The following is a 26,407-nucleotide window of genomic DNA, read 5'->3' as shown; positions in this document are numbered from 1 at the left end:
AAGCAAGGACCAATGAGCCATGTCTTCACTGGGGTGCCATGGTGGCTCAGTGGTTAGCACTGCAGCCTCACAGTGCCAGGGACCCAGGTTCAATTCCCACCTCAGGCACCTGTCTGTGTGGAGTTTGCACATTCTCCCCGTGTCTGCGTGGGTTTCCTCCCACAGTCCAAAGATGTGTATGCCAATGTGGATTGGCCATGCTAAATTGCTCATAGTGTTCAGCGATGTGTAGATTAAATGGGATCCAGGGGAAAGGGGTAGTGGGATACTTTTTGCAGGGTCAGTGCTGAAGGATTCTATTCTAGGATAAACCTGTTGGATGATATCCTGGTGTCAGGTGACTTCTGACATTGTATACAAGGGCGCTGTCAATTTGAAGGTCAATGTTTATCAACTCAGATGTAACTGGATGAACCTATCTTAAAATGACCAGAGGCTGGGGACGGTGACCTTAGAGAGGTTTATAAGATCATGACGGGCACAGACAGGGTGAATAGCCAAGGTCTTTTCCCCAGGGTAGGAGAATCCAAAACAAGAGGGGCATAGGTTTATGGTGAGAGGGGAAAGATTTAAAAGGGACAATTTTTACACGCAGAGGGCGGTGCGTGTATGGATGGAGCTGCCAGAGGAAGTGGTGGAGGCTGGTACAATTACAGCATTTAAAAGGCGTCTGGATGGGTACAGGAATAGGAAGGGTCTAGAGGGATATGGGCCAAATGCTGGCAAATAGGACCAGGTCAGATTGGGATGTCTACTCTGCGCACACAAGCTGGACCAATGGGTCTTTTTGTGCAATGTATAACTCTGCGAATATAACATTTTCCAGAAATACATCCCCAAACCCTTTTTATGCTGTTTCTTATTAAGACCCAGGATTTCTATAGTTTCATTCTTGAAGCTCGTGATCTGAAAGGGAACAGTCAAGGACTCACTGCTACAGCAACAGCTCAGATCAAGATTTTAGATGTTAATGACAACATCCCCACTGTGGAATACTTTGAGGTAAGATTAACTCTGACACAGCTTAAGGTGGCAAATAAAACTGATCATGGGCAATCATTTCAAACTGTGCAGAACTCTTCTTCTTCTTTGGTATTAAGGGAAGTCAGTAGTTTTATATTGAAGTTTGCAGCACAGCAACCATTCAATATGTGAAGTTCGACACCCTCCAGGACAAAGCAGCCGCTTGATTGGCACCACATCCACAAACATCCCACTCCCTCCACCACCGACACTCAGTCACAGCAGTGTGTACCATCTACAAGATGCACTGCAGAAATTCACCAAAGATACTCAGAAAGCACCTTCCAAACCCACGACCACTTCTGTCTGGAAGGACAAGGGCAGCAGATACATGGGAACACCACCCCCTGCAAGTTCCCCTCCGAGCCACTCTCCATCCTGACTTGGAAATATATTACCGTTCCTTCCGTGTCACTGGGTCACAATCCTGGAATTCCCCTTTTAGGACATTGTGGGTCAACCGACAGCACATGGACTGCAGCGGTTCAAGAAGGCAGCTCACCCCGACCTTCTCAAGGGGCAACTAGGGACGGTGAAATAAAATTCTGATCCAGGCAGCAATGCTCATATTCCCATGAATGAATAAAACAAATCTGTTCCACCCCAGTTTATGCTGTGCATGAGCCTCCTCTCACCCCTATCCATCTCACCGCAGAAATAAATCCTTCTCTTCTTTTCTCTGTTGTGTGTTTGCTACATTCCTCATCAAAAATATCTCTGCCATTCCCCTCAACCAAGTTGCACATAATGCCCCCTCTCTGGGTAAAATGGCTTACACTGAACCCCAGATTGGATTAGTCAGCGATGTTGTGTACTGATAGCCCCTCATCCTGCTGTCACCCACAAATGGAAACATGTCCTTCATGCCTCGGGATGTTATTACTTCCAAGGCGCTATATAAAGGTAAGTTGAAGTTAGTATTGTCAACTCTATCGGATTCATTCATAATGTTTTAAAACCACTCTCGGGTCACTCCTGTGTTTTATTTTTAATTATTTATTTTCCTGTGTCCTGTGGGCACCTGAAAGGGAAATTCACAGCTCCAGGAATCCTTTCTTGCATTAGAATTCTTAAACCCATTCGGATGATTCTTGTCAGCCCGTTGAGCAGTTATGCTGTTGCGCTCTTTTGAGGTTTGCCAACCTATTTCAATCAACCTCATTTTAACACTGTAAATAATGTTACTCCTGTTCTCTGCTGAGCATGAAATTTTAGTGTCGAAATGTCTTCAGAAATTTAACGAGTGTTTTTGTAGCGCAGCGTGCGTGTGCCCATTCCCAGCAATAATCTTCCACTTTCTATCTTTTGGATACTTTTTGGCAAGGCCACTTGTGCTAAGAGTGACTGCGGATCCGGGATGGTCACTTCTGGCCCAGGGTTGTACAGAGAAGCACAGCATTTCTCTGTCATTTTTAAATGGAAATCGTTCTCAGCTCAGTTGGAAATCTGGAGTTACCCCACCATATTTTACATTTAACCTAGAAGGGTTAATTGACATTGTGAGATAGGGTCCAGCTATCAGAATCCTGGGCAGAGCTGAGCACAGAGTGTTAATGTGCTTTGTTGCTAAGTCATTAATGATAATGTGTATGTTGAACCTCATGTCTTACAAGAGATCTCAGCTGCAATGCTGCCAGGAATTACTGCCACGATTGAGTCTGTTGATTGCACTGTTGGTTTGCAATGCTGAGTGACACCGTAGGTTCAAGCACAGAAAAAAAGGAACAGGAGGAGGCCATTTGGTCCTGCGAACCTGTTCTGCCATTCAATATGATCATGGGTGATCATCCAGCTCAGTCCCCTGTCCCTGCTTTCCCCCCCATTTTCCTTTGATCCCTTTAGCCCCAAGAACAGTATCTAACTCCTCCTTGAAAACATTCAATGTTTTGACCTTGATAACAAAGTGTGGAGCTGGATGAACACAGCAGGCCAAGCAGCATCTCAGGAGCACAAAAGCTGACGTTTCAGGCCTAGACCCTTCATCAGAGAGGGGGATGGGGAGAGGGTTCTGGAATAAATAGGGAGAGAGGGGGAGGCGGACCGAAGATGGAGAGAAAAGAAGATAGGTGGAGAGGAGAGTATAGGTGAGGAGGTAGGGAGGGGATAGGTCAGTCCAGGGAAGACGGACAGGTCAAGGAGGTGGGATGAGGTTAGTAGGTAGGAAATGGAGGTGCTGCTTGCGGTGGGAGGAGGGGATAGGTGAGAGGAAGAACAGGTTAGGGAAGCGGGGACGAGCTGGGCTGGTTTTGGGATGCAGTGGGGGAGGGGAGATTTTGAAGGTTGTGAAGTCCACATTGATACCATTGGGCTGCAGGGTTCCCAAGCGGAATATGAGTTGCTATTCCTGCAACTTTTGGGTGGCATCATTGTGGCACTGCAGAAGGCCCAGGATGGACATGTCATCTAAGACGATTAGACGACATGTCCATCCTGGGCCTCCTGCAGTGCCGCAATGATCACCCCTTGTCTGAGGTGTAGTGACCAATACTTCAGTCTCACGCTATCAATCAGGATTGAGTCTGCCTGCTACCATAAGACTTTCTGTTGCCATCGTTATCCACTCATGTGTCAATAGAATCTTAAAATCCTCGCACTGTGGAAAGAGACCGTGCAGTCCATACCCAAGGGCATCCCACCCAGACCCAGCACCCCTTACCCTCTCCCTGAATTTCCCTGTGGCTAATCCACCCAGCCTACACAGTCTTGGACAATTTGGCATGGTCAGTCCACCTAACCTTTATATCTTTGGGCTGCAGGAAAAAACCCACACAGACACAGGGAGAACGTGCAAACTCCACACAGACAGTTGCCCGGGGTGAAAGTTGAACCTGGGTTCCTCGTGCTGTGAGGCGGCAGTGCTAGCCACTGAGCCACTGTGCCACCCACAGAGATTAGACAGATCTGATGAAGAATGACCGATGGGAGTGTATCTGCTAGAAGCCCCACGGGTCTAACCAGCCGTCCATTCAGACAGGTGCCATTACCATATAACCACTGATTTGTTTCAAGAAGACTATTTCCAACGGAGCAAATTTTCATGATTTCTTTTTCAGTATGAAGTAAGCGTGAAAGAAAACTTGAAAAATATCCAAGTGATACGCATAAAGGTGACAGATAAAGATGAAGAGTTCAGTGATAATTGGTTGGCACACTTTGATATTATTGATGGCAATGAAGGTGAATATTTCCGGATTGAAGTCGATAATCGAACAAATGAGGGAACTTTGATTATTCAGAAGGTAAAGTTGTAAATCACATTTACTCGATTTTATTTTGTGGGATTTGAGCACTTGTATTAAGGCTGGTCCATCCCTAACTTCCCTTGAACTGTGTGGTTTGAGGCCATTTCATATTCAGCCATATTGCTATGGACTCGCGCATAGACAGACTAGGCATGGATGGAAGATTTCCTTCCCTAAATGACAGTAGTGAGCCAAATAAGTTCTTCCCCAACAATTGGCAATAGTTTCACAGTCATCATTAGACCCTGAATGTCAACTTTTTGTTCTTAATGAATTTAAAATTAAATGCCGCTGTGAGATTTGAACTGAATCGGTCTGGTTTAATAATCCAGCATTAGGCTGATCCCCCCTTGAGGAATACGAGTGGCCTGGGAGGAGGAGAAGTACGGTTTCTTAAGAATAATGACACAGCTAAGAATTTACTCATGAAATTACGAGGCAGGTAACAATACCAGGCAGATGATGGCCCAGTGTTATTATCACTAGATTATTAGTCCAGAGACTCAGGTAATGTTCTGTGGTCCCAGATTTGAATCCTGCCACAAGCAGAGGGTGGAATTTGAATTCAATATCCGGAATTTAAAAGTCTAATGATGATTATCTTCATTGCTGATTGTCAGGAAAAAGCCATCTGGCTCATTAACGTCCTTTAGGGAAGGAAACTGCTATCCCTACCTACATGTAACTCCAGGCCCACAGCAATGTGGTTGACTCTTAGCTGCCCTCTGAACAATTAGGGATGGGCAATGAATGCTGGCCTCGCCAGCAACCATCCCATGAATTAATTCAAATTAGGTTTCTACTCCTTTGAATATGTAAGATTAATGATTGATTTAATTGCATTGATTAGATGGGAAAAGGATTTGATAGAATTGGTAAGGAAAAGCGACCCTCTCCCCATGGGGTGGGAGTCCAAACAGGGGAATGTAATTGTAAAATCAGAGGCAGGCCATTTACGTGTGATATCAGGAAGCACTTGTTCACAATAAGGGAAATAGAGTCTGGAACTCACCCCACTCTAAATGCGAAAAGCCCCATCAGGGCTGGGGTCAACTGAATGTTGTAAAACTAGTGTAAATATTTAAGGTGTGATGTTAAAGGCTCACAACTTAAGGTGGGTGTGTGGAGTTAAGATTCAATTCCGCGCCAAACTCAACAAAAAGGTGGAGCAGACCCAGGGGCTGAATGACCTCCTCCTTTCCCCATGTTTGTAAGTACAACTGAATAAATGAATATGTTGAGTCATAGAATTTTGTAGTACAGATGGAGGCCATTCAACCCATCATGTCTGTACCAGCTCCTGAAACAGCTTCCCAGCTGGTCCCAATATCCAACCCTAACTCTAATGACGTCATTAGTTACTTTTATTCTGACTTGGTCAGAATTCTTCCCTGTTTTCTTTTTGATGAATTTCCTCCTGCTTTGACTGCCTTCTCTTCAACCATACCCAGGAACTGAACTATGAAGAAGTGAAACAGGTGAATTTGTTTATTCGGGTCTCTAACAAGGCACCATTCCACAGCTCAGTCTCCACAAGCAGCATTGTAAGGCCTATTAAAATAAAACTCATAGTGACAGACGTGCCAGAAGGGTATGAATTTAGGCCCTCAAGATGGATGGTAACGTTTACAGAAAGTACCACTGGCAAGCTGGTCCATAAAGTGCTGGGGAAGTATCCTGCTGTTAGTGCAGATACTGGCAAACAGAGCAAAATGACCAAGTAAGTAATGGTTCTGATGTTCATTTTGTAGATTATTGTTTCAAAAAAAGTGCATCCAGCCAAAAGGTTTCAACCGTATTTCATTCATGACAGGTACGCCAAGGATATTGATGCCGCTAACTGGTTAGTGATCAACCCTGACACTGGTGAGGTTACTTTCAATGGCATCCTCGATCGAGAGTCTCGCTATGTGACTAATGGGACGTACACCGCGACCATATTGGCCATAAATAATGAACGTAAGTAGATAAAGAAATACTAACTCGAATTTTAACACATATGAATAAACAAAGATGTGGAGGTGCTGTTATTAGACTGGGGGCGAACAAAGTCAGAACTCACACAACACCAGGTTGACACCAAGTCAACTTCACCTGATGAAGGGGCAACGCTTCGAAAGCTTTCGATTTCAAATAAACCTATTGGGCCATAATCTGGCGTCACGTGGCTTCTGACTCCATAAACAAAGGCGAAGTGACCACAGTTGTACCAGACCATAGGCTGCCCTCTCGTTAGAGGGCCACAGAGACATGGCGGGAGGTGGTTTAACCTGAGGGTCACCACACTTCAGGCCAAGTGGTGTTGGGGGCAGCTGTTGAGATGCAGAGTCTTTCATGGAATTGGTGTCACTCTCTGCATTGCAAACCAGGTGTCCAGCCAAACCCTTCCCCCCCACGTTAATACGCACAAATACGCTAAAACAAAAGCAAAGTGCTGCAGATGCTGGCGGTCTGAAATCAAAACAGAAAATACCGGAGAAGTGTTGCGGATCTCCAGAGGGAGAGATAGAGGTAATATCTGAGCCTGATATGACTCTTTTCTCGAGCCTAAGAAAACAATACACTCTACAAATTCTATTTCCGTTTTGGTGGTATAACTATAGCATTACTATTCTGCCAGTGTTTATAGGATGGTGCTAATTAAATCAGATAGTATCTACTGATAAGCAAGTCCAATAGTAATAGATTTATGAATGGAAATGATTTAGAGATGGCTCCTGACAATGTCAAACGATGGGACTGTGATTGTTTCTTGTTCCAGTGTGGGATTGTCCTTTAGGAAGGAAAATTGTTGGTACATTGTCTTTGAAACAAATTGGTTGTCAAGATATATTTATGCCATGCATGTTTATAACATGGTTTTCAACTATAAGATTTGAAATGAGTTTACCATAGGACATAGAACAGTACAGCACAGTACAGGCCCTTTGGCCCACGATGTTGTGCCAATCTATTATCCGACTAAGATCAATCCACCCTGCACACCCCACATTTTACTATCCTACGTATGTCTATCCAAGCAGCGCTTAAAAGTCCCTAAAGTATCTGACTCCACTACCACTGCCGGCAGTGCATTCCACACACCCACCACTCTCTGTGTGAAGAACCTACCTCTGACATCTCCCCTATACCTTCCCCCAATCACCTTAAAGTTTTGCCTCCTCGTAATAGTCATTTCCACCCTGGGGAAAAAAATCTCTAACTATCCACTCTATCTGTGTCTCTCAACATCTTGTAAACCTCTACCAAGTCATCTCTTATCCTTCTTTGCTCCAATGAACAAAAGCCCTAGCTCCCTCAACCTTTCCTCTTAAGACCTGCCCTCCAGTCTAGACAGCATCCTGGTAAATCTCCTCTGCACCCTCTCTAAAGCTTTTCCATCCTTCCTGTAATGAGGCAATCAGAACTGAACACAATATTCCAAGTGTGTTCTAACCAGGGTTTTATAGAGCTGCAGCATAACCTCACAGCTCTGAAATTCAATTCTCCTGCCAATGAAATATCTTGCATTCTCCAGAAGAAATTTGTTCCACGTGACACTGAATGTGTGAACTTTTCTACTGGTCACAAACTCTGCGTTACAGTTTGATTGTTTAGGACTGAAATGCAGAGAAATCACTTCGTTTGAACCATTGTGAATCTTTCAACGTATTTGAGCCTGGGGTAGACAGAGCCTAGTGCTCACAGGGGTTGTAGCTTTTACTATTCAATCATTTGGGATCAGTTCCATTTTTGATTGAAGAAATTAGGAGATATTGTCTGTTGTTAACTGGAAGCTTTTGTCATTATTTTGCGATAAGGTCATTTTATTTCTAAAGCAAGTACAAACTAGTCCACATTTTAGCTGCTACTTTTTGTACACCTTGAGGGTTTGTGCTCTCTGAACATCTGGATTTCAAGGCAAATGTTCATAAGCAGCAGACTCATTAAAGACTATTGAACTTCTAATTTACCGCTTTGTTTTTTTAATAGTTTAAACTATGAAAGACTTTAATGTAAATTATTGCCTATTTCTTTATTTTTCTACGATTTTATGAAGCAGTGGTTAACTTTATTTCTGTACCTGGGTACCTTGGGCCTAAGGTGGCACCATTTGTGGCGACATTATACACCTTTCACAGTACTCCTGTGCTCCTGGACTTGAGTACACAAAACGATAAAATCTAAACGAAACTGAAAAATCGTCACAAAGCTTTAATTATGGTTTCGGTGTAAATCTGAGCAACGTCTTTTTTTCTTCCCTCTGTCTTTGTTTTTCCTTTCTCAGGTACTCCAGCCTCAACCTCCACAGGAACCATTGTTATTCGAATGCAGGACGCCAATGATCATCGGCCAAACTTTGTGGATTTACATCCATGTATGTGCAGCAATGCAAAGTCCTTGAGCCTCACTGCTTTTGATGCAGATGGACCTCAGTATGCAGCCCCTTTCCAGTTTAATCTAAACTCTAATCCAAAGTGGAAATTAGGTCGTACTAATGGTAAGACATGATAATGACCTTAGTTTGAGGAGAATGATTTTTCTTAAAGAATCTCCATTTACTACTTTAGTGTAGGCAGTGATGTCACTGGATTCGCAAGCTGCACAGGCCTAGGTTAACGCTCTGGGGAGACAGGTTCAAATCTCAACAGGGCTGCTCGTGGAATCTTAAATTCACTTAGTAAAATCTGGAATTAAAACTATCCCAGTAATGGTGCCCATGAACATATCACTGATTGATGTAAAAGCACATCTGGTTCACCCATCCTCTTAGGGAAGGAAATCTGCTGTCCTTATCTGGTCTGCCCTACACGTGACTCCAGACACACAGCAATGGGGCTGACTCTTAACTGCCCTCTGAAAAGGCCCCAGCAAGCCTCTCAGTTCAAGGGGCAATTAGAGATGGTCCAATGCTGAACTGAGATGTCTACAGCCCATTGTCCCTCAACGTACATATTTAAATCCTGATCATAACCCAATAGATTCCTAGGAACGTCAACACACGAATTAGGAGCAACAGTCGGCCACTGACGCCCCTGAGCATGTTTGGCGATGCAATAAGATCATGGCTGATCTGATTGTAACCTCAAAACCCTGCTCTCATGCGTGCTTTCTCGTGGTATGTTTTAGTTTTTACTGACTCTCCATTCTATCAAAACGTCTCACCCCATTGTGCTACATTGAACTTTTGGTACCACCAATCTGCCCATTCCATCAAAATGTCACTGTCCTTTAGAACTTCTACATTGATTTCCTGGCTGTTTACAATGTTCCCAAGTCTTGTGTTCTGCACAAACTTTGAAACTGTCTAATGCTCATCAATAATTAAAATGTATCAGAAAAAACAAGGGTCCCTATCCTGTCTCCTAGGAAAAGTCACCATAAACCTTATTCCAGCCTCAAAAATATCCATTGATTATTATTGTTGCTTTCCCAGCACTCAGCCAGCTCTTCTTATACCATGGCCTCACCACTCTGTTCTATGACACTACTCCTACCTTGGATGTAACATCTTAACTGTTAAAGTTCTTAATGATCCTTCAGTTGAGTGGTAGAATTTGTGTAGGTTAAAACCAAAATTAATTTTTAAACCCTTCATTCCTTCAAGCAAGGTTAGGTTTAGAATAGAACAGATTCTCTACAGTGTGGAAACAGGCCCTTCAGCCCAACAAGTCTACACTGAACCTTGGAGCATCCCACCCAGACCCATCCCCCTAATCTACACACCCCTGAACACTACAGGCAGTTTAGCACGGCCAATCCACCTAACCTGCACATCTTTGGACTGTGGGAGGAAACCGGAGCACCCGGAGGAAACCCACGCAGACACAGGGAGAATGTGCAAACTCCGCACAGACAGTCACCTGAGGCAGGAATTGAACCTGGGTCCCTGGTGCTGTGAGGCTGCAGTGCTAACCGCTGAGCCACCGTGTCGCCCCACAGCTAACACCTAACGCTCCACTTTCTTAAGATGGTTACAAATCATGAATTTAATAATGAAGCTTTTCATCACACAACATTTTATTTATGCATTTTATTTTAAGAAAATGTTTGATATAATTCTTAGGACTAAATGGATTAAAGGGTATGAGGAGAAAACAGGAACAGGAGACTGAATTTGGTCATCAATTGGCTATGATCATATTGAATGGCGGAGCAGGTTCGAAGGGCCAAACGCCTAACCCTGCTCCTGCTTTCTTCCTCATCCCACCTCCCTATTTTCTGCATATAAACTGTTGTTTACCCGCCACCATCAGTTTTGAGAAAGGGTCGCTGGACCCAAGACGTTAACTCCGTTTTCTCCTCCTCTGATGCTGCCAGACCTGATGAGCTTCTCTAGTGACTGTTTTTGATCCTGCTCCTGCTTTCTTTGATCTTGTGTAAAAGTGCAAAGCCCCTTTTACTTATTTAGTCACAAGTTGTGAGTGTTGCTGACTAGGCCAGTCCCTAGTTGCCCTCTTGAGAAGGTGGGCGTGAGCTGCCTTCTTGGACCACTGCAGTCCATGTGCTGTAGGGTGGACCCACAGTGTCCTTAGGGAGGGAATTCCAGGATTTTGACCCAGTGACACTGAAGGGACGGTGATACGTTTCCAAGTCAGGATGGTGAGTGGCTTGGAGGGGAATTTGCAGGGGGTGGTGTTCCCATGTGTCTGCTGCCCCTGTCCTTTGACATGGTAGTGGTTGTGTGAGGAATGCTATGCTCTCAATGACTAACACTTTCAATCCTCTCTTTAAAGCAACTAGCATGGAGCTGATATCTGTCAGAGATTTATGGCCTGGAATATTTACTGTACCGATATCTATCAAAGATAACGATGGAAATGGGCACTTGGTAACCCTCAATGTTCACGTCATTGATTGCCATGAGAGCAACAGATGCAAGGCCGAGAAATTATCCCAGTCATCAAAGGTATTCCTTGGTGCAGCTGCTGTGAGCCTCATGGTGTTGGTCTTACTGCTGCTCCTGCGTAAGTATGAAATGACTGGTAGCCCTCAGCTACCATTGTAACCCAGTTTGCTGTTGTGACAAACTAAAATTGATGTCTTTGCAACTGTGTTTCAAAATCATCATCCATTGGCTTGGATAATCTCTCGATTCAGAAAGAGAGCAGCCAGCCCTTCGTAACAGCACGAAGAACTGCCGATGCTGGAGCCAGAGATAACACGGTGTGGAGCTGGAGGATCACAGCAGGCCAGGCAGCATCAGAGGAGCAGGAGAGCTGGCATTTTGAGTCTGGACCCTTCTTCAGAAGGGAGCTCAGAAATAAATAGAGAGGAGGGGTGGGGCTAGGGAAGGTAGGTGGGATGGTGGTAGGTGAGTGCCAGTAGGCAGTGGTGGAGATTGGTCAGTGAGGTGGGAGGGGTGGATAGGTGGGAGAGAAGACGGACAGGTCAAGGAGGCAGGGATGAGAGGGAGGGTTGGTCATGAAATGAGGTTGGGGGTGGGGAGATTTTGAAACTAGCAAAGTTCACATTGAGACCATTGGTTTGTAGGCTGCCAAGGTGGAATATGAAGTGCTGCTCCTCCAGCTTCTGGGTGGTGTCATTGTGACGCTGGAGGAGGCCCAGGATGGACATGTCGCCCAGGGGGTGGGAGAGAGAGTTGAAGCGGTTCGCAACTGGAAGGTGTGCAGGTTCGCGACAAAGCAAGCCTCCGCTTGGGCTCCCAATGTAGAGGAACCCTTCATACCAGTGCTGTTTCTTTGAAAGATCGTTGTAATTCGTCCTGCTTCCCTGGAATTGGACAGATGTGCCCTTTTCAAAGTATTGAAGTCCAGCAAATTTTTTATTAACCAGGAGTGTGCCAGTTGATCAAATATCCCAGTTAATCGAGAGGTCCACATAATCAGTGTAAAAATACAGACTATGTAACAGAAACACAATGCAGCAGGTACACACATCAATGTTATACTGTACAGCATAAGTCACTTAAACAAATGAAACTACTTACTAAGTATATTTGTATATAAAAAAGTTATATTTATAAATATATAAAATCATCAGAAATAATAAAGCGACTTTGCCTTAAATAAAACTTACTGGAGGAGAGCTTTCTCAGTCACACCGTCATCTGCCTACTTGGAGATCGCAATAATGCAGTAAACTGTCCTGTGTACAGTTCTGGTCGCCACATTACTAAAAGGATGTTGATGCTTTGGAGAGGGTGCAGAGGAGGTTCACCAGGATGTTGCCTGGTATGGAGGGTGCTATCTATGAGGAGAGGTTGAGTAGATTAGGATTATTTTCATTAGAAAGATGGAGATTGAGGGGGGGACCTGATTGAGGTCTACAAAATCATGAGGGGTATAGACAGGGTGGATAGCAAGAAGCTTTTTCCCAGAGTGGGGGACTCAATTACTAGGGGTCACGATTTCAAGGTAAGAAGGGAAAATTTTAAGGGAGATATGCGTGGAAAGTTCTTTACGCAGAGGGTGGTGGGTGCCTGGAACGTGTTGCCAGCGGAGGTGGTAGAGGTGGGCACAATAGCATCATTTAAGATGTACCTAGACAGATACATGAATGGTCAGGGAACAGAGGGATACAGATCCTTGGAAAATAGGTGACAGGTTTAGATAGAGGATCTGGATCAACAACGGCTTGGAGAGCTGAAGGGCCTGTTCCTGTGCTGTAATTTTCTTTGTTCTTTGTTCTTTATATATCTTTTATCGATTTATCAAGACTGCCAGTTCACAAGGTGCCTCTTAAAAAAATTTTTGCTGTATTTCCCCTTTCCAAGTGCCCGTTGCATCTACTCCCCAATTCTTGATGATTCCAACTTGATGCTTAATGTGAGCTCTCCCCCCTCTTTGTCTCCCCCCGAGGCTGTCCATTGGTGTCATCCCTCTCCTCCCTTGTTCAGCTCTTCTGCTATTGAGCCGACTACAGCCAGAATAATTTCCAGCCACAGTCTCTCTTCACACTCCTGCTTGGCTTGAGGGAAGCAATGACCTTGTCACTCAGCGAGTAAAGCAGAGCAGCAACCTGATCTTCTATACTCACAAGCTCCAATCCTGTTGTGTAAGGCACTGGTTCTGAAGGGGTTAAATGTTTATGTAACCCTGATCTCCACCCAATCTGGGCGGAGGCAGTGTTGCATTCTGTGTGAGTTCGCAGAGACAGCAGGGAACCCTCAGTAGTTAGGCTTGGCTGAACCAATGCTATCATGCCTCCCTAACCTGTTCTTCCTCTCACCCATCCCTTCCTCCCACCTCAAGCTGCACCTCCATTTCCTACCTACTAACCTCATCCCACCTCCTTGACCTGTCTGTCTTCCCTGGACTGACTTATCCCCTCCGTACCTCCCCACCTATACTCTCCTCTCCACCTATCTTCTTTTCTCTCCACCTTCGGTCCGCCTCCCCCTCTCCCCATCCCCCTCTCTGATGAAGGGTCTAGGCCCGAAACATCAGCTTTTGTGCTCCTGAGATGCTGTTTGGCCTGCTGTGTTCATCCAGCTTCACATTTTATTATCTTGGATTCTCCAGCATCTGCAGTTCCCATTATCTCTATCATGCAATAAATTATCTCAGTATGCAAATCAAGTCCCTCTTCTATTTAGCCTTAAACTTAGGCACTACCTGGATTTACATCTGCCACTAATAATTAGTCAGGCCCTAAACTCAGCATAAAGCATTTCCCCCTCACTCCTTTCAGAAGTGTGAGGGCTGGAGTAAATAATTATTGAGAAGAGAGACACATTCTGGAAGCTTTACATCCAAAATTCATCTGGACAAATACAAGAATGACGACTTTTCAAATGATCACAACAATTTAAGCTTCAGGAGAACAGGGTCCTTATTGGCCAAGGAGAAATTGTAGGCTCTTGGGTAATTCAGAAGAGTTGCAAGGCTGGAACATATAGTTTGCAGAGAATGTGTCTCTGAATGCAAATGTTTGCCACCTCTGGTGAGCGTAAATGAGACACCAGACAAGCTGATCAGCACGTCTTAAGTGGCTCATTTGTGTAACTACTAATACATTCTAGATAGTTCAGCAAGTTGCTGGGACATTTGGCTTTTGTGAGCATGAGCTGTCTTCCCCCTACCCACAACTGAAGAAATAGGCTCCTTTGACCCAATCAGCCAATCATTTCTTTTGTTTGTTTATATAAATTCATAGATTAGTGTCATTTGTCGGGTTCTCGTGGCTTGATTGTTTACATTGTGACTTTACAGTTGTTCCTTTGCTGCTACTGCTCTGTCAATGTGGTGGTGGAATGGGGAAACGAGGATTTCGTGTGATACCACCCGAGCCTGTGGGCTCCCTCGCAAAATGCAACTTTGAAGGTGGAGGGCCTGTCGACACGGTTTGTAATCTCAACCATTTCAAATCCACTCTTCATCTTTTGGCAGTTGTGACAAACGAAGCCCCTTCTCTGGTGGAGAAACAGTGGTGTGATTGACGAGTAATCTGGAGTCTTACTGCAAGGTTCTTGGAGTGGGGGAGGGTCTATGAGTGTTGGATGGGTGTGGGGGAGGGGATCTGGCTTTGGGGTGGGCCCCGAGTGTGGGGTTCGGGCACTGGGTACAGGGTGGAGGAGGTGTTCTGCATTTGGGGGACGGTCACTCTGGATATGCAGTGGGAGAGGTGCTTTGGGTTTCTGGGAGGGGCTGTTGGTTTGTGGGACGGTCTCTAGGTGTGAAGTAGGGGCTCTGTGTGGGGTGGAGCAGATGCTCTGAGTTCGGGGCTCTCAGGTTAGAGGGGGGAACTGGGGCTCTGGGTAGAGGTTTTGAGAAAGGCTGTGAGCATGGGGGCGGGGTTATGAATGGGGAATGATAGGGCTGAGGGTGCAGGGTTTGAGAAGGGCTCTGGGTGTGGGGGAGGGTCTCTGGGTGGGAGGGGGAAGGCTCTCTGGGTGCAGAGTGTAGGCTGGGCGTGTGGGAATCTAAAAGGTGACGGCTATGGGGTGAGGGGTCACCATAGACTATGGTATTAAGCTGGGGTGGAGGTAGTGTCAGGGTTGGGGTTAAGTAATGCAAGGTTTTAGTTGGGACCAGTGGGGGCAAATTGCCTCGGGTTGTGGTTGAGTCGCATTACATGGGCCGATGTGAATATTTCCCAAATACAAATCTGTGCCAAAATTACCCCATTCCTTTTCCATTTTAGTCACCTCCTGTACAACTGCTTCATACCCCAGGGCCCATTTTTGATGAGTGATGCCACAAATCTGCTATCGGTTCATTGGTAGCCGTTGTGAAATGTATCCATAATAAGCAGTCTGCATGTTTATTAAAACGTTGCTACCAATTATCTATTGAAAGTCAACTTTGTGGTTCACATTTCTTTCAAAGATATTTTAAAAACAATTTGTTCAGCAGTTTGAGTAAACTGAGCCCTCTTGTCCATTGGTAGGGAGACACCACAGTATCATTACAACATCCTACACCTTTATTACACTGAGCTCACAGGCAGCGAGGGATAGATAATAAATGCATTAAATGAAAGATAGAGCTGGATTCATTGCATTTCTCTGCTATTAAATATTATCGTGGTTGATGCTTTGATTCAACTCTACTTTCCCACCTGCTCCTGACATCTTGTGATTCTCTGAGACACAAAGGCCTGGTTACCCTGTCCTTAAATATCTGCACAAACCTCACCCCATTGCCCCACACTGGGCAGGAAATTCCGAAGATTTGCAATCCTTTGAATGAGATAATTTCTCCCACCTCAGCTCCTTTGTCTTGAGAGAGTGCCCCTGTGTTTTAAATTCTCCTGCTGGAGGAGGAAGGGTGGGGGTGGTGGCAATAGCCCCCTACAGTCTCCATCCTGTAAAGCCCCTTCAGAACTTAATCTATTTCAATGAGGTCACCTCTCGTTCATCTAAATTGCAAAGAATATAGGGCCACCTCATCATTAGGCAACCCATCCTACATCCTTGGGACCAGGATTCACTGGGGTGTTCTTTGTAATTCTACAAAGTGACCTGACTGATATCTGAGTATTGGTGCATTTAGGGAACTTATGCTTATTGTAAGTCACGAATGCATTTGCTTTTGTCACAGATGGTGCCAATCATTTCTCACGTCGGTATAGCAGATATGATTCAACAACCGGCAAGCATTGATGGAGCAGGAACTAGAAAAGACGCAGTTTCCACTGGTCTTAAAGGATCGGGTGATGTCGTAGGACCTGGTGACATAGCAATGGATGAATTCATGCGGATAATTGGGAAACAGATTATTTGGGACGACAAAGAAGCCAAATACAACGTTTCCAAAACACCTCGGAGTCAATTGGTTTCCGTTTGGGATGACAGAGTTTGGCAGAGTGCCCCTGGAACCTCGGCAGGGGGTCTGGCTTGCAGTCAGTTCTCATCTGGTGAAAAACTGTGGGAAGGTTCTTGTAAAACTTTCATCGATGAATACATCCATAAGGTAGGCAGTGGTCATCTCATCACTTGGAATATTGTGTTCAGTTCTGATCAACTCATTATAGGAAGGATATGGAAGCTTTAGTGAGGGTGCAGAGGAGATTTACCAGGATGCTGCCTAGGCTGGAGGGCAGGTCTTATGAGGAAAGGTTGAGGGAGCTAGAGTTTCCTCCATTGGAACGAAGAAGGATGAGAGGTGACTTGATAGAGGTGTACAAGATGATGAGAGACACAGATAGAGTGGATATTCAGAGACTTCTTCCCAGAGCAGAAATGACTATTATGAGGGGGGCATAATTTTAAGGTGATTGGAGGAAGGTGTAGAGGAGATGTCAGAGGTAGGTTCTTCACACAGAGCGTGGTGGGCGTGTGGAATGTGCTGCCGGCAGTGGTAGTGGAGTCAGGTACATTAGGGACATTTAAGCGACTCTTGGATAGGCACATGGAGGATAGTAAAATGTAGGGTATGCAGAGTAGTTTGATCTTAGTAAGATAATAGGTCGGCACAACATCGTGGGGCAAAGGGCCTGTACTGTGCCGTACTGTTCTATGTTCCCTTTCAGAGAGAAGATAAAAAGGATTTTAAAAAATGTTTTATCTTCATCCTGTATTGACCTGGTAATGTGGCACAGCAAGTTCAATGTGTGCCACATTGAAGAGGGCACTGGCTGGATTATTGGCCGTAATGATGGGCAGGGATATGGGAAAGAGGCAAGAGATTTCCACCAGATACTAGATAGTACAGGTATGATATGGGCCAAATAGCCTGTTGCACCACAAAATTCAGTGACTATGTGAATTGTTCCTGTACCTCTGACCAATCCGTTATCCCTCTGCATCTGATCTCCACTGGTTAATCTGTGACACTTTATGAAAATAGTCTAATTTCTTCACTGATTCCGGGCCTTAGCTCTATGGAAGAAGCTTTACCGCATTCAGATTCTTTAGTGGGTCCTCACTGGCTTAGTCAGTAGATGTCAGTACTTCTCCGTCACAACGTTCCAGGTTCGTGTCTCCCCTTAGGGAATGAGTCGAGGCTTGATACTTCACCGCAGCACCAAAGGAGAGCCAAACTGTCTCAATTTATAAGCGAGAAACCATGTCGAGGTCCCATCCTGCTCAGGTGGATGTGGAAGCTCCGATACTACCTCAAAGATGTGCAAGGAGATAAGCCCTGGTATCCTGATTACAATATGTATACCTCAATCAGACATTACAACAAACATGGGAACTGCAGATGCTGGAGAATTCCAAGATAATAAAATGTGAGGCTGGATGAACACAGCAGGCCAAGCAGCATCTCAGGAGCACAAAAGCTGACGTTTCGGGCCTAGACCTTTCATCACCTTTCTCTGATGAAAGGTCTAGGCCCGAAACGTCAGCTTTTGTGCTCCTGAGATGCTGCTTGGCCTGCTGTGTTCATCCAGCCTCACATTTTATTATATTACAACAAACATTCTTTTATTACTTTGCTGTTTCACAGGTCAGATAGCAATGGATGCTGTGCCATTGAATTTATTCAATGCTGAATTAGATCGACGTTTAATTTAAGAAAAAGGGAGTCAAGGTTTAGGGCTGGGATTGCGGAAATTAGGGCGGTTTTGCTATTTAAGTGGAATTGATGCCTATTCAGGTCAGCCATGATTTTATTAAATGACAGATCAGGCTCAATGAGCCAAATGGTCTACTCTTGTTGTACTTCATGTGTTTGTCAAACTTCAAGTAGCGGAGATATTTCCTACATTGTATTAAAGGCCTCATAAGTATATCATTAACAGCACAGTGTTTAAAAAAAATCAGTTGGCTGACGTAGAGGGTGGTAGGTCCCTGGGTCGTGCTGCCAAAGGGAGGTGATAGAAGCAGATACCTTAGTAAAGTTTAAGAGGCATTTAGAGAGACACAGGAGCAGGTAGGGAATAGAAGGGTACAGGCCACATACCGGGACATGATGGCCTAGTGATATGAACCCAGAGACCCAGGTAATGTTCTGGGGACCTGGATTCAAATCCCAACATGTCAGACGGTAGAATTTGAATTCAATAAAAATCTGGAATTAAGAATCTAATGATCGCCATGAATCCATTGTTGATTGTTGGTTCACTCATCTCCTTGAGGGAAGGGAATTGCCCTCCTTACCTGGTCTGGCCTACATCCTATCACTGGACTGTTAATCCAGAAACTCAGGTAATATTCTGGGGACCCGAGTCCTAATCCCACCATGGCAGTTGGTGGAGTTTGAATTCAATACAATATGTGGAATTATGATGGTCTTGTTGGCCTAACGATGGTCATAAATCCATTGTCAATTGTCATAAAAACCCTTCTGGTTCACTGATGTCCTTTAAGGAAGGAAACTGCCATCCTTACCTGGTCTGGCCTACATGTGACTCCAGACCCACGGCAATGCGGTTGGCTCTGAACTGCCCTCTTGGGCAATTAGGGATGGACAATAAATGCTGGCCTGGCCAGTGATGCCCTCATCCCATGTACTATGACAAAGACATTATTCCTTGTTTTTGCTTAAAATATCAGCAGTGACATTAGGCTTGTTACCTTGCTCTAATGTACAGAACATAGATGTAACCCCAAACCTGAACCTTAATTACATATGCGTGCAACTTATTGTTAGATAAGTGTTTGACTCAAGAAGGTCTAATGTGTCTGCATCCTGTTCTGTTTCAGAAGTTATCGTTGGTCTCCCAAAGAGAATGGGAATCTCACTCATCGCGTGATGTTTTGCTGGTGTACGCCAACGAAGGGACTAACTCACCCTGTGGTTCCCTTGTCAGCTGCAGCTGCATTGAGGATGCTGTCAGAGATGACTCCTTCCTTAATGACCTGGACTCAAAGTTCAGCAATCTGGCAGAGATCTGTCAGAGCCACCACTCTGCCTCCGTCAAATCAGCGTCCCTCGGATCGACGGTGGCAGCTGACCCTCCGATCCAGGTGTCCTACAACATGAATGAGGGGTCCGTCTGGCAGGAGGCGGTAAAGCTGGCAAGCACAACCCACAAGGTGCAAGAAGCCCCTGTTCAGAAACACATTGTAATCACCACCACCATCAGTCCGAGCGGGAAGGACACGCCAGCGATCGCTGACCCCATGTTAATCCAACAAATGGCGATGGCAAATGTCCAGTTGGGCACTGAGGATATGCAGGGTGTCACTGATCCAACGCTGGGCCAGAAGACAACCAAATTGAATTCTGCTGTGGATCACGCAGTGGGAACAGTCCCATCTTTCTCCTCAGTGTCTGTCATCCAAAAGAGTGCGCTGGTGACCAGTTCGGTTAGGTCAGAAATGACAGAGATGCAACCCATGATAACAGAGCCATCGCTTGGATCAGTACCCATACTCCAGAAGAATGTGGTAGTGACCAGATCGGTTGATACTGGCACAGGACCGATACAAGGTGGCACCACTCAACCATCAGCCGGCCAGGCATCTCTCAGACGGCAAGTGCGGGTGACTCAGTCGGGTAATTCGGGGATGGGCGACCCACAAGGCTTGGCCGCAGACCTGTCCGTTGGTCAGGTGCCAGTAATCCAGAAGAATGTGGTGGTGGGTGGATCACTCCATTCAGGAGCGGGAGGAATCCAGGGCATTTCCATGGAGCCAGCGATTCCCAAAGATTTGGTCACGGGTCCGTTTGGTGGTGGCACGTACAGATCTGTTAAAAAAGTAACCAAAACCGTACAGTTGTTACAGGAATAGACATTTTTCTTCAATCAAATACGTATGCATCATTTTGGCCTTCTGGAGGGGAAATGTTTTAAAAGAATGTAAGAACGAGGAGTAGGCCATTCAGCCCTTCAAGCCTGGTCTGCCATTTAGTTTGATCATGGCTGATCTCACCTTGGCCTCAACTCTACTTTCCTGCCCATCCCTCATAACCCTTCAATCCATTGTTAATTAAAAAATCTAATAAAAACCACAAGTAGGAGTTGGTGATTTAGCCCCAGGAGCCTACAAACAAATATCATTGAACCCTGGGACCGCTCATATACCAGTACAACACAAATCCCAAAGCAGCAAACATACTCCTAGACCAAAGAGCTAGCAAGTAAACCCAAACTCAAGGATCAGCTCAATATTGGTCATTTTAAAGGTTGGCCGTTTTTTGGAGGCGCCGTTTATTTTCTGGCACACATGCTTTTTAGTTCAACAGCCCATTGTTTTTCCAAGAATTGAGTGCAAGATAATTCAACTGCCCACTAATCTTGCATTGTCAATAGTCAGTTGCTTGTTTGACCAAAAAAAACTTAACATTTTAAAGTTGGACAAACAAACGCAACATGGAGATTTTTTTAAAAATTACAATTTGTATTTATCACTCTTTATCTACTTTTATCACTCCTGCGAAATGAGATTAACACATTTATTTACTTTCTTGATGTTATATTTCTAGCTCCAGATTTGACAAAAGGATATTTGTTTTTGCAAAAATCATTAAAATGTTGTCATAGCATTTAAATAAACTTGGGTTGTTACAAAATATGGTCATACAGCACAGAAACAGACTGTTCAGTCCAACTCGACCCTGCTGACCAAATATCTTCAATTTATCTAGTCCCATTTGCCAGCATTTGACCTATATTTCTCTAAATCCTTCCGATTCATACACCCATCCAGATGCCTTTTAAATGTTGTAATTGTACCAGCCTCCACCACTTCCTCTGGCAGCTCATTCCATACATGCACCACCCTCTGCACGAAAAAGTTGCCCCTTAGTTGCCAATTTTATTGCCCATCCCGAACTGTCCAGGGAGTAGTTAAGAGTCAACCACAGCAGATTTCCTTCCCTGAAGGACATTATTGAACAAGACGAGTTTTTATTTAAATGACCATTCTTTGGTTTCATGGCACTCTTGACAATAGCAGACCTCTATTCCAGACTTGTTTATTTCATTGAGTTTAAATTCCCCAACTGCAATGATGAGATTAGAATTCAAGATGGCATCAGTGATGTCTCAGCTGGTTGGTTTAGCCATGGTTAATGCAGCATTATGGGAATAGGGTAGGGGGACTGATTGCAATACTCTTTGGAGGGTTAGAGCGTACTCAATGCAGCAAATGGCCCACTTTCGCACTGTAGGTATTCAATGATTGGTCCAGTAACACAATAGTAGTCTGTCATACCCCTCCTCTTGCAAGCACATTCTGCATCAAGCTTCTCCAGTCAAATGGTAGGGTCTCAAACAAGCAATGGTTTGCTGATTTCTGGGTGTAATTGGTGTGAAGGCTGCTGTTGATAACACACAATTACTTTTTCTTGCCTTTTCTCATAAGCTCTCAGTGAAAAATGTATGCTTCACAAGACCACAAGATATAGGAACAGAAGATAATAAAATGTGAGGCTGGATGAACACAGCAGGCCCAGCAGCATCTCAGGAGCTCAAAAGCTGACGTTTCGGGCCTAGACCCTTCATCAGAGAGGGGGATGGGGTGAGGGTTCTGGAATAAATAGGGAGAGAGGGGGAGGTGGACCGAAGATGGAGAGAATTTGGCTTTTCAGCCCATCTTAAACCATCGTACTGATAGTCCTTGTAAAAAAAAATCAAATATCACTATTCCAAAATGGAGAAGAGGGCATTCTCCCCGATGACCTGGCCAACATTTGTTCATCAATCAACATCACAAAAACAAATGGGCTAGTCATTATTAAGCTGCTGTTTGACATACAGGAGGCAATGGTCAATGGTATTATCGCTGGACTGTTAATCCAGGGACCCAGGTTCAAATAATGCCAGGGCAGATGGTGGAATTAGAATTCAATAAAAATCTGGAATTAAGAATCTAATGATGCCCATGAATCTATTGTCTATTGTTGGAAAGACCCATCTGGCTGACTAATATCCTTTAGGGAGGGAAACTGCCATCCTTACTTGGTCTGGTCTACATGTGACTCCAGACCCACAGCAAATGTGGTTGACCCTTAACTGCCCTCTGAGCATTGCGGGATGGGCAATATATGCTGCCTAGCTAGTGACACACTCATGAATGAACGAATAAAAAATAATACAGGGCACAGGGACTTGCAAATTGATTGGTACATTTTCTACATTACAATGGTGACTATAATTCAAAAATGAACAGGGTGGGGGTCAGTTTATCAGCTAAACAGCTGGTTAGCAATGCAGAACGATGCCAACAGAAATCACTGGAAGAACTCAGGGTCATTGGTTCTGAAATGTTAACTCTTTCTCTCTACACTGATGCTGCCAGGCTTGTTGAGTCTCTCCTGCAATTTCTGTTTGTTTCAGATCTCCAGCATCTGCAGATCTCTGCTAAATCAAAACTGAAAGAACTGCAGATGCTGTAAATCAGAAATGAAAATGGCTGTCACTCCACTGATGCTGCCCCACCTGCTGAGCTTTTCCAGCAATTTCTATTTTTGTTTCCGCAATTCTTTGCCTTATTTTAGTGATGCCAACTGCATGGGTTCAATTCCTGCACGAGATGAGGTTACCATGAACAATTCTCATTTTCAAACTCTCTCCACACCTTAAGTGTGGTGACTCTTAGGTTAAATTACCACCTGTCATCTCTCTTTAATGAGAGAGCAGCCCTATAGTCTACAGGACTATAGTAAATTTACTGTTATTTCAAACCATGCTTCACTGCCTGTAAAGCTGCTGTGGCTCAATGGCTATCACAGTTGCCTCACTGCAGCAGGGACCCTGGTTTGATTCCAACCATCAGACAACTGTGGGCACAGGTTTCCTCCAGGCAGCCTCTGGCTTCCTCCCACAGTCCAAAGATGCATAGGTTAGAGTGGCTTAGCCATGCTAAATTTCCTGCTGTGTCCAGGGATGTGCAGGCTAGCTAGATTAGCCATGGGAAACGCAGGATTACAGGGACAGAGTAGGGAGCCGAGTCTGGGTGGAATGATCTTTGGACGGGCAGTGCGGATTTGGTGGGCCGAATGGCCTGCTTCCACGCTGTAGTGATTGAATGGATTCTGTATGCACATCTTTCTCACCATGAAACACATCCCAGAGCACTTCATCCATCAATTTGGTGACTTCGGTAAAGTTTAGGCTTTTGGCTGAAAGTACTAACTGTATATTCTCGGGAGCGTCATCATGTAAAATAGGTGATTTTTAATGGGACCATTTAACTTTCTTAAGCAGAACAACATACGTTGAATGGGGACTATTTTATATATTCTGTGGTATTTGTGTTAATAGTCAATAAAAAGCAAATTAAATACCTTTCTCCATTGGAGTTTGACACACTGTGCAGAAGGAAGTAGAATGTTTTCTTGAAATTACTGAACTTTTCTCTCTGGTCTCTACGTTAAGTTTTTTTCTGAGTAACTTCAATTTGCATTTATTTGCATCAGTTTGGTAACCCTGCCCTTAAGGGTTTAATGACTTCAGTTGAAAAGGCGCATCCGGTTAATTGTATACTGTAAATAAAAGAGAAACAAGCAATCTGAGCGTGATCTTCTCTGAAAGTATTTTAAAGAAGTTGCATTATAAGTTTCAATGTTTTGCTTAAAATAAAGGGTTTTTCTGTATTGGTGTCAACAAATTCTGTTTGCAAGTTTCTCGTTATATCACATTCCGTGAATTTGTTTCACTGTTGTAATTAGAAAATGCTTTCCAAAAACAGCTGATAGTTATATTAAAAACAATGCTCAGGGGTATTCAGAAGGGGAATGAACAGAGGATCAGGAGTAGGCCATTCAGCCCCTTGAGCCTATTCTGCCATTCAATGAGATCATGGCTGATCTGTGGCCTAATTCCATACATCTGCCTTTAGCCCATATTTGTTAATACCTTCGCTTCAACAAAAATGTATCCAACTCCGATTTAAAATGAACAACTTATCCGGCCGATATCAATTGCCATTTGTGGCAGAGAGTTCTGAATCTCTACCGTCCTTTATAAGTGAAGTGCTTCCTAACATCTTTCCTGAACGGTCGGGCCCCAATTCTCAGACTAATTCTCTCCAAAACTAATCATTTACAATAATAACTAACAAGTCCCATGGAGAATTCAGCACAGTCTGTTACCCAGACAGGAGGGAGAATGTGGAATGTGCTACTACAGAGTGTGATTGAGGTGAAAGCATAGAAACATTGACAATAGGAGCAGCTGTAGGCCATTCGGCCCTCGAAGCCTGCTCCTCCATTCTGTAGGATGACAGCTGATCATCCAATTCACTCTGTTCCCTCTCCCTCCCCATACACTTGGACTTCTTTATCCCTAAGAAATAAACCTAACTTCTTGAAAACATTCAACATTTTGGCTTCAGCTGCTTTCTGTGGCAGAGAATACCACAAGATCCCACTCTCTGGGTGAAGACATTTCTCTCTGTCTCAGTCCTAAATGGCCCACCCTGTATCGTTAGACTGAGAGTCTGGGTTCTAGAAAAGCAGTGATGTGTTTATGGGAAAGCTCAGTAAAACAGGAGAGAGAAAGGATAAGTGATCAAAGCAAAATACTGCAGCTGAAACATAAGCAGGTAGGCCCTGGAACATTTGAGTATCAAACAGCATTGTAACTATTGCAAGCCCTCCCAGCACCACTAGGTTGTGCTACAGTGCAGGGCAGGAACAGAAATAGGCCATTCAGTCCATCAAGCCCACCCCACCATTCAACATGATCATGGCTGATTGAATCTTTCAATGCTTTTTCCGCATAACCCCGTACACTAGTGGAAACCCTGTCAGTTTCTACCTTAAACAGACTGAAAGAGTAAGCTTCCACAGCCCTCTGTGGTAGGGAATTCCAAAGGTGCACAACCTTCCAAGGAAAAACAATTTCCCTCGCCACAGACTTCAGTAGCATTCCCTATGTTTTGAAATTGTTCTCTCCTGGTTCTGGACTCCCCAACCAGGAGGAGAATCTTACCCATATCTACCCTGTCTCTCCCTTTAAGTATTTTGTAAGTTCCAATGAGATCACCTCTCATTCTTCAAAACTCTGATGAATACAGGCCCAGCTTGCCCAACTTGTCTGCAAAGGACAGTCCTACCATCTCTGGAACAAGCCCAGGGAACGTTTATGGCACTCCTTTGATGGAATACAACAAGCGTTTTATTATCCAGCTCCTATGGAACAAGGAGTGCGTGGGTTGATCAAATTTTCTAGTTGATAAAGAGATCCACATAATCAATGTGAAAACACACACTCAGTAATAGAAATGTAAGGCAGGGGGTAAACACATCACCAATATACTTTATTAACAGCATAAATCATTTAAATAATAACGCAACTTTGTCTTAAATAAAATTTACCAGCAGAGACCCTGAACTCACTACTCATGGACATCATGGAGATGGTGATAACACAGTAAACTTTAGGCATATAATTTTGGTCGGTTTACTGAGAGTGCCAGTAAAAATAAAGTTTGCTGTAACATCTTTCCCGAGATAAGGAGACTAAAATTGCACACAGTGTGGTGTGGTGTAACCAAGCTTCTATCCAACTGAATATGGTTTACAAAGAATAATACAGCACAGCAACAGGCCCTTCGGCCTGCTAAGCCTGCACCGATTCATTCTGCCCTTCCATACTAAAACTGTTTCCACTTACAGGATCTATATCCCTCTATTCCCTTCCTGTTCATGTATTTATCCAGGTGCTTCTCGAACGCTGCTATTGTGTCTGCGTCCACCATCCCCTCTGGCAGCGTGTTCCAGGCTCCCACCACCCTTTGTGTGAAAAACATGCCTCACACATCTCTTTTAAACATCCCTCCCCACCTTGAACCAGTGTCCCTTAGTAATTGGCCCCTCTACCCTGGGAAAAAGCCTCACACTTTCCACTCTATCCATGCC

The 26,407-nt window shown here is 44.4% G+C and overlaps 1 protein-coding gene across 1 annotated transcript in view; it reads left to right on the top strand.

Annotated features, from left to right (window-relative positions):
* The window catches only part of LOC125452118 (desmoglein-2-like), a 91,438-nt gene extending 67,299 nt beyond the window's left edge, over positions 1 to 24,139 (top strand). Inside the window, exons 8-16 of the mRNA XM_048530137.2 lie at positions 868 to 1,002; positions 4,077 to 4,262; positions 5,717 to 5,985; positions 6,079 to 6,224; positions 8,533 to 8,745; positions 10,982 to 11,212; positions 14,420 to 14,550; positions 16,250 to 16,621; positions 19,300 to 24,139. Coding sequence (XP_048386094.1) covers positions 868 to 1,002; positions 4,077 to 4,262; positions 5,717 to 5,985; positions 6,079 to 6,224; positions 8,533 to 8,745; positions 10,982 to 11,212; positions 14,420 to 14,550; positions 16,250 to 16,621; positions 19,300 to 20,331 — 2,715 coding nt within the window. The 3' untranslated portion in view covers positions 20,332 to 24,139. The remainder of the gene's footprint in view (positions 1 to 867; positions 1,003 to 4,076; positions 4,263 to 5,716; positions 5,986 to 6,078; positions 6,225 to 8,532; positions 8,746 to 10,981; positions 11,213 to 14,419; positions 14,551 to 16,249; positions 16,622 to 19,299) is intronic.
* Positions 24,140 to 26,407: the final 2,268 nt, after the last annotated feature.

The sequence above is a fragment of the Stegostoma tigrinum genome, chromosome 5 (genome assembly GCF_030684315.1).
Source record: "Stegostoma tigrinum isolate sSteTig4 chromosome 5, sSteTig4.hap1, whole genome shotgun sequence".
Taxonomy (NCBI): Eukaryota; Metazoa; Chordata; class Chondrichthyes; order Orectolobiformes; family Stegostomatidae; genus Stegostoma; species Stegostoma tigrinum.
Note: the sequence above shows the minus strand (reverse complement) of the source record. Positions and strands in the feature narration are given on the sequence as shown.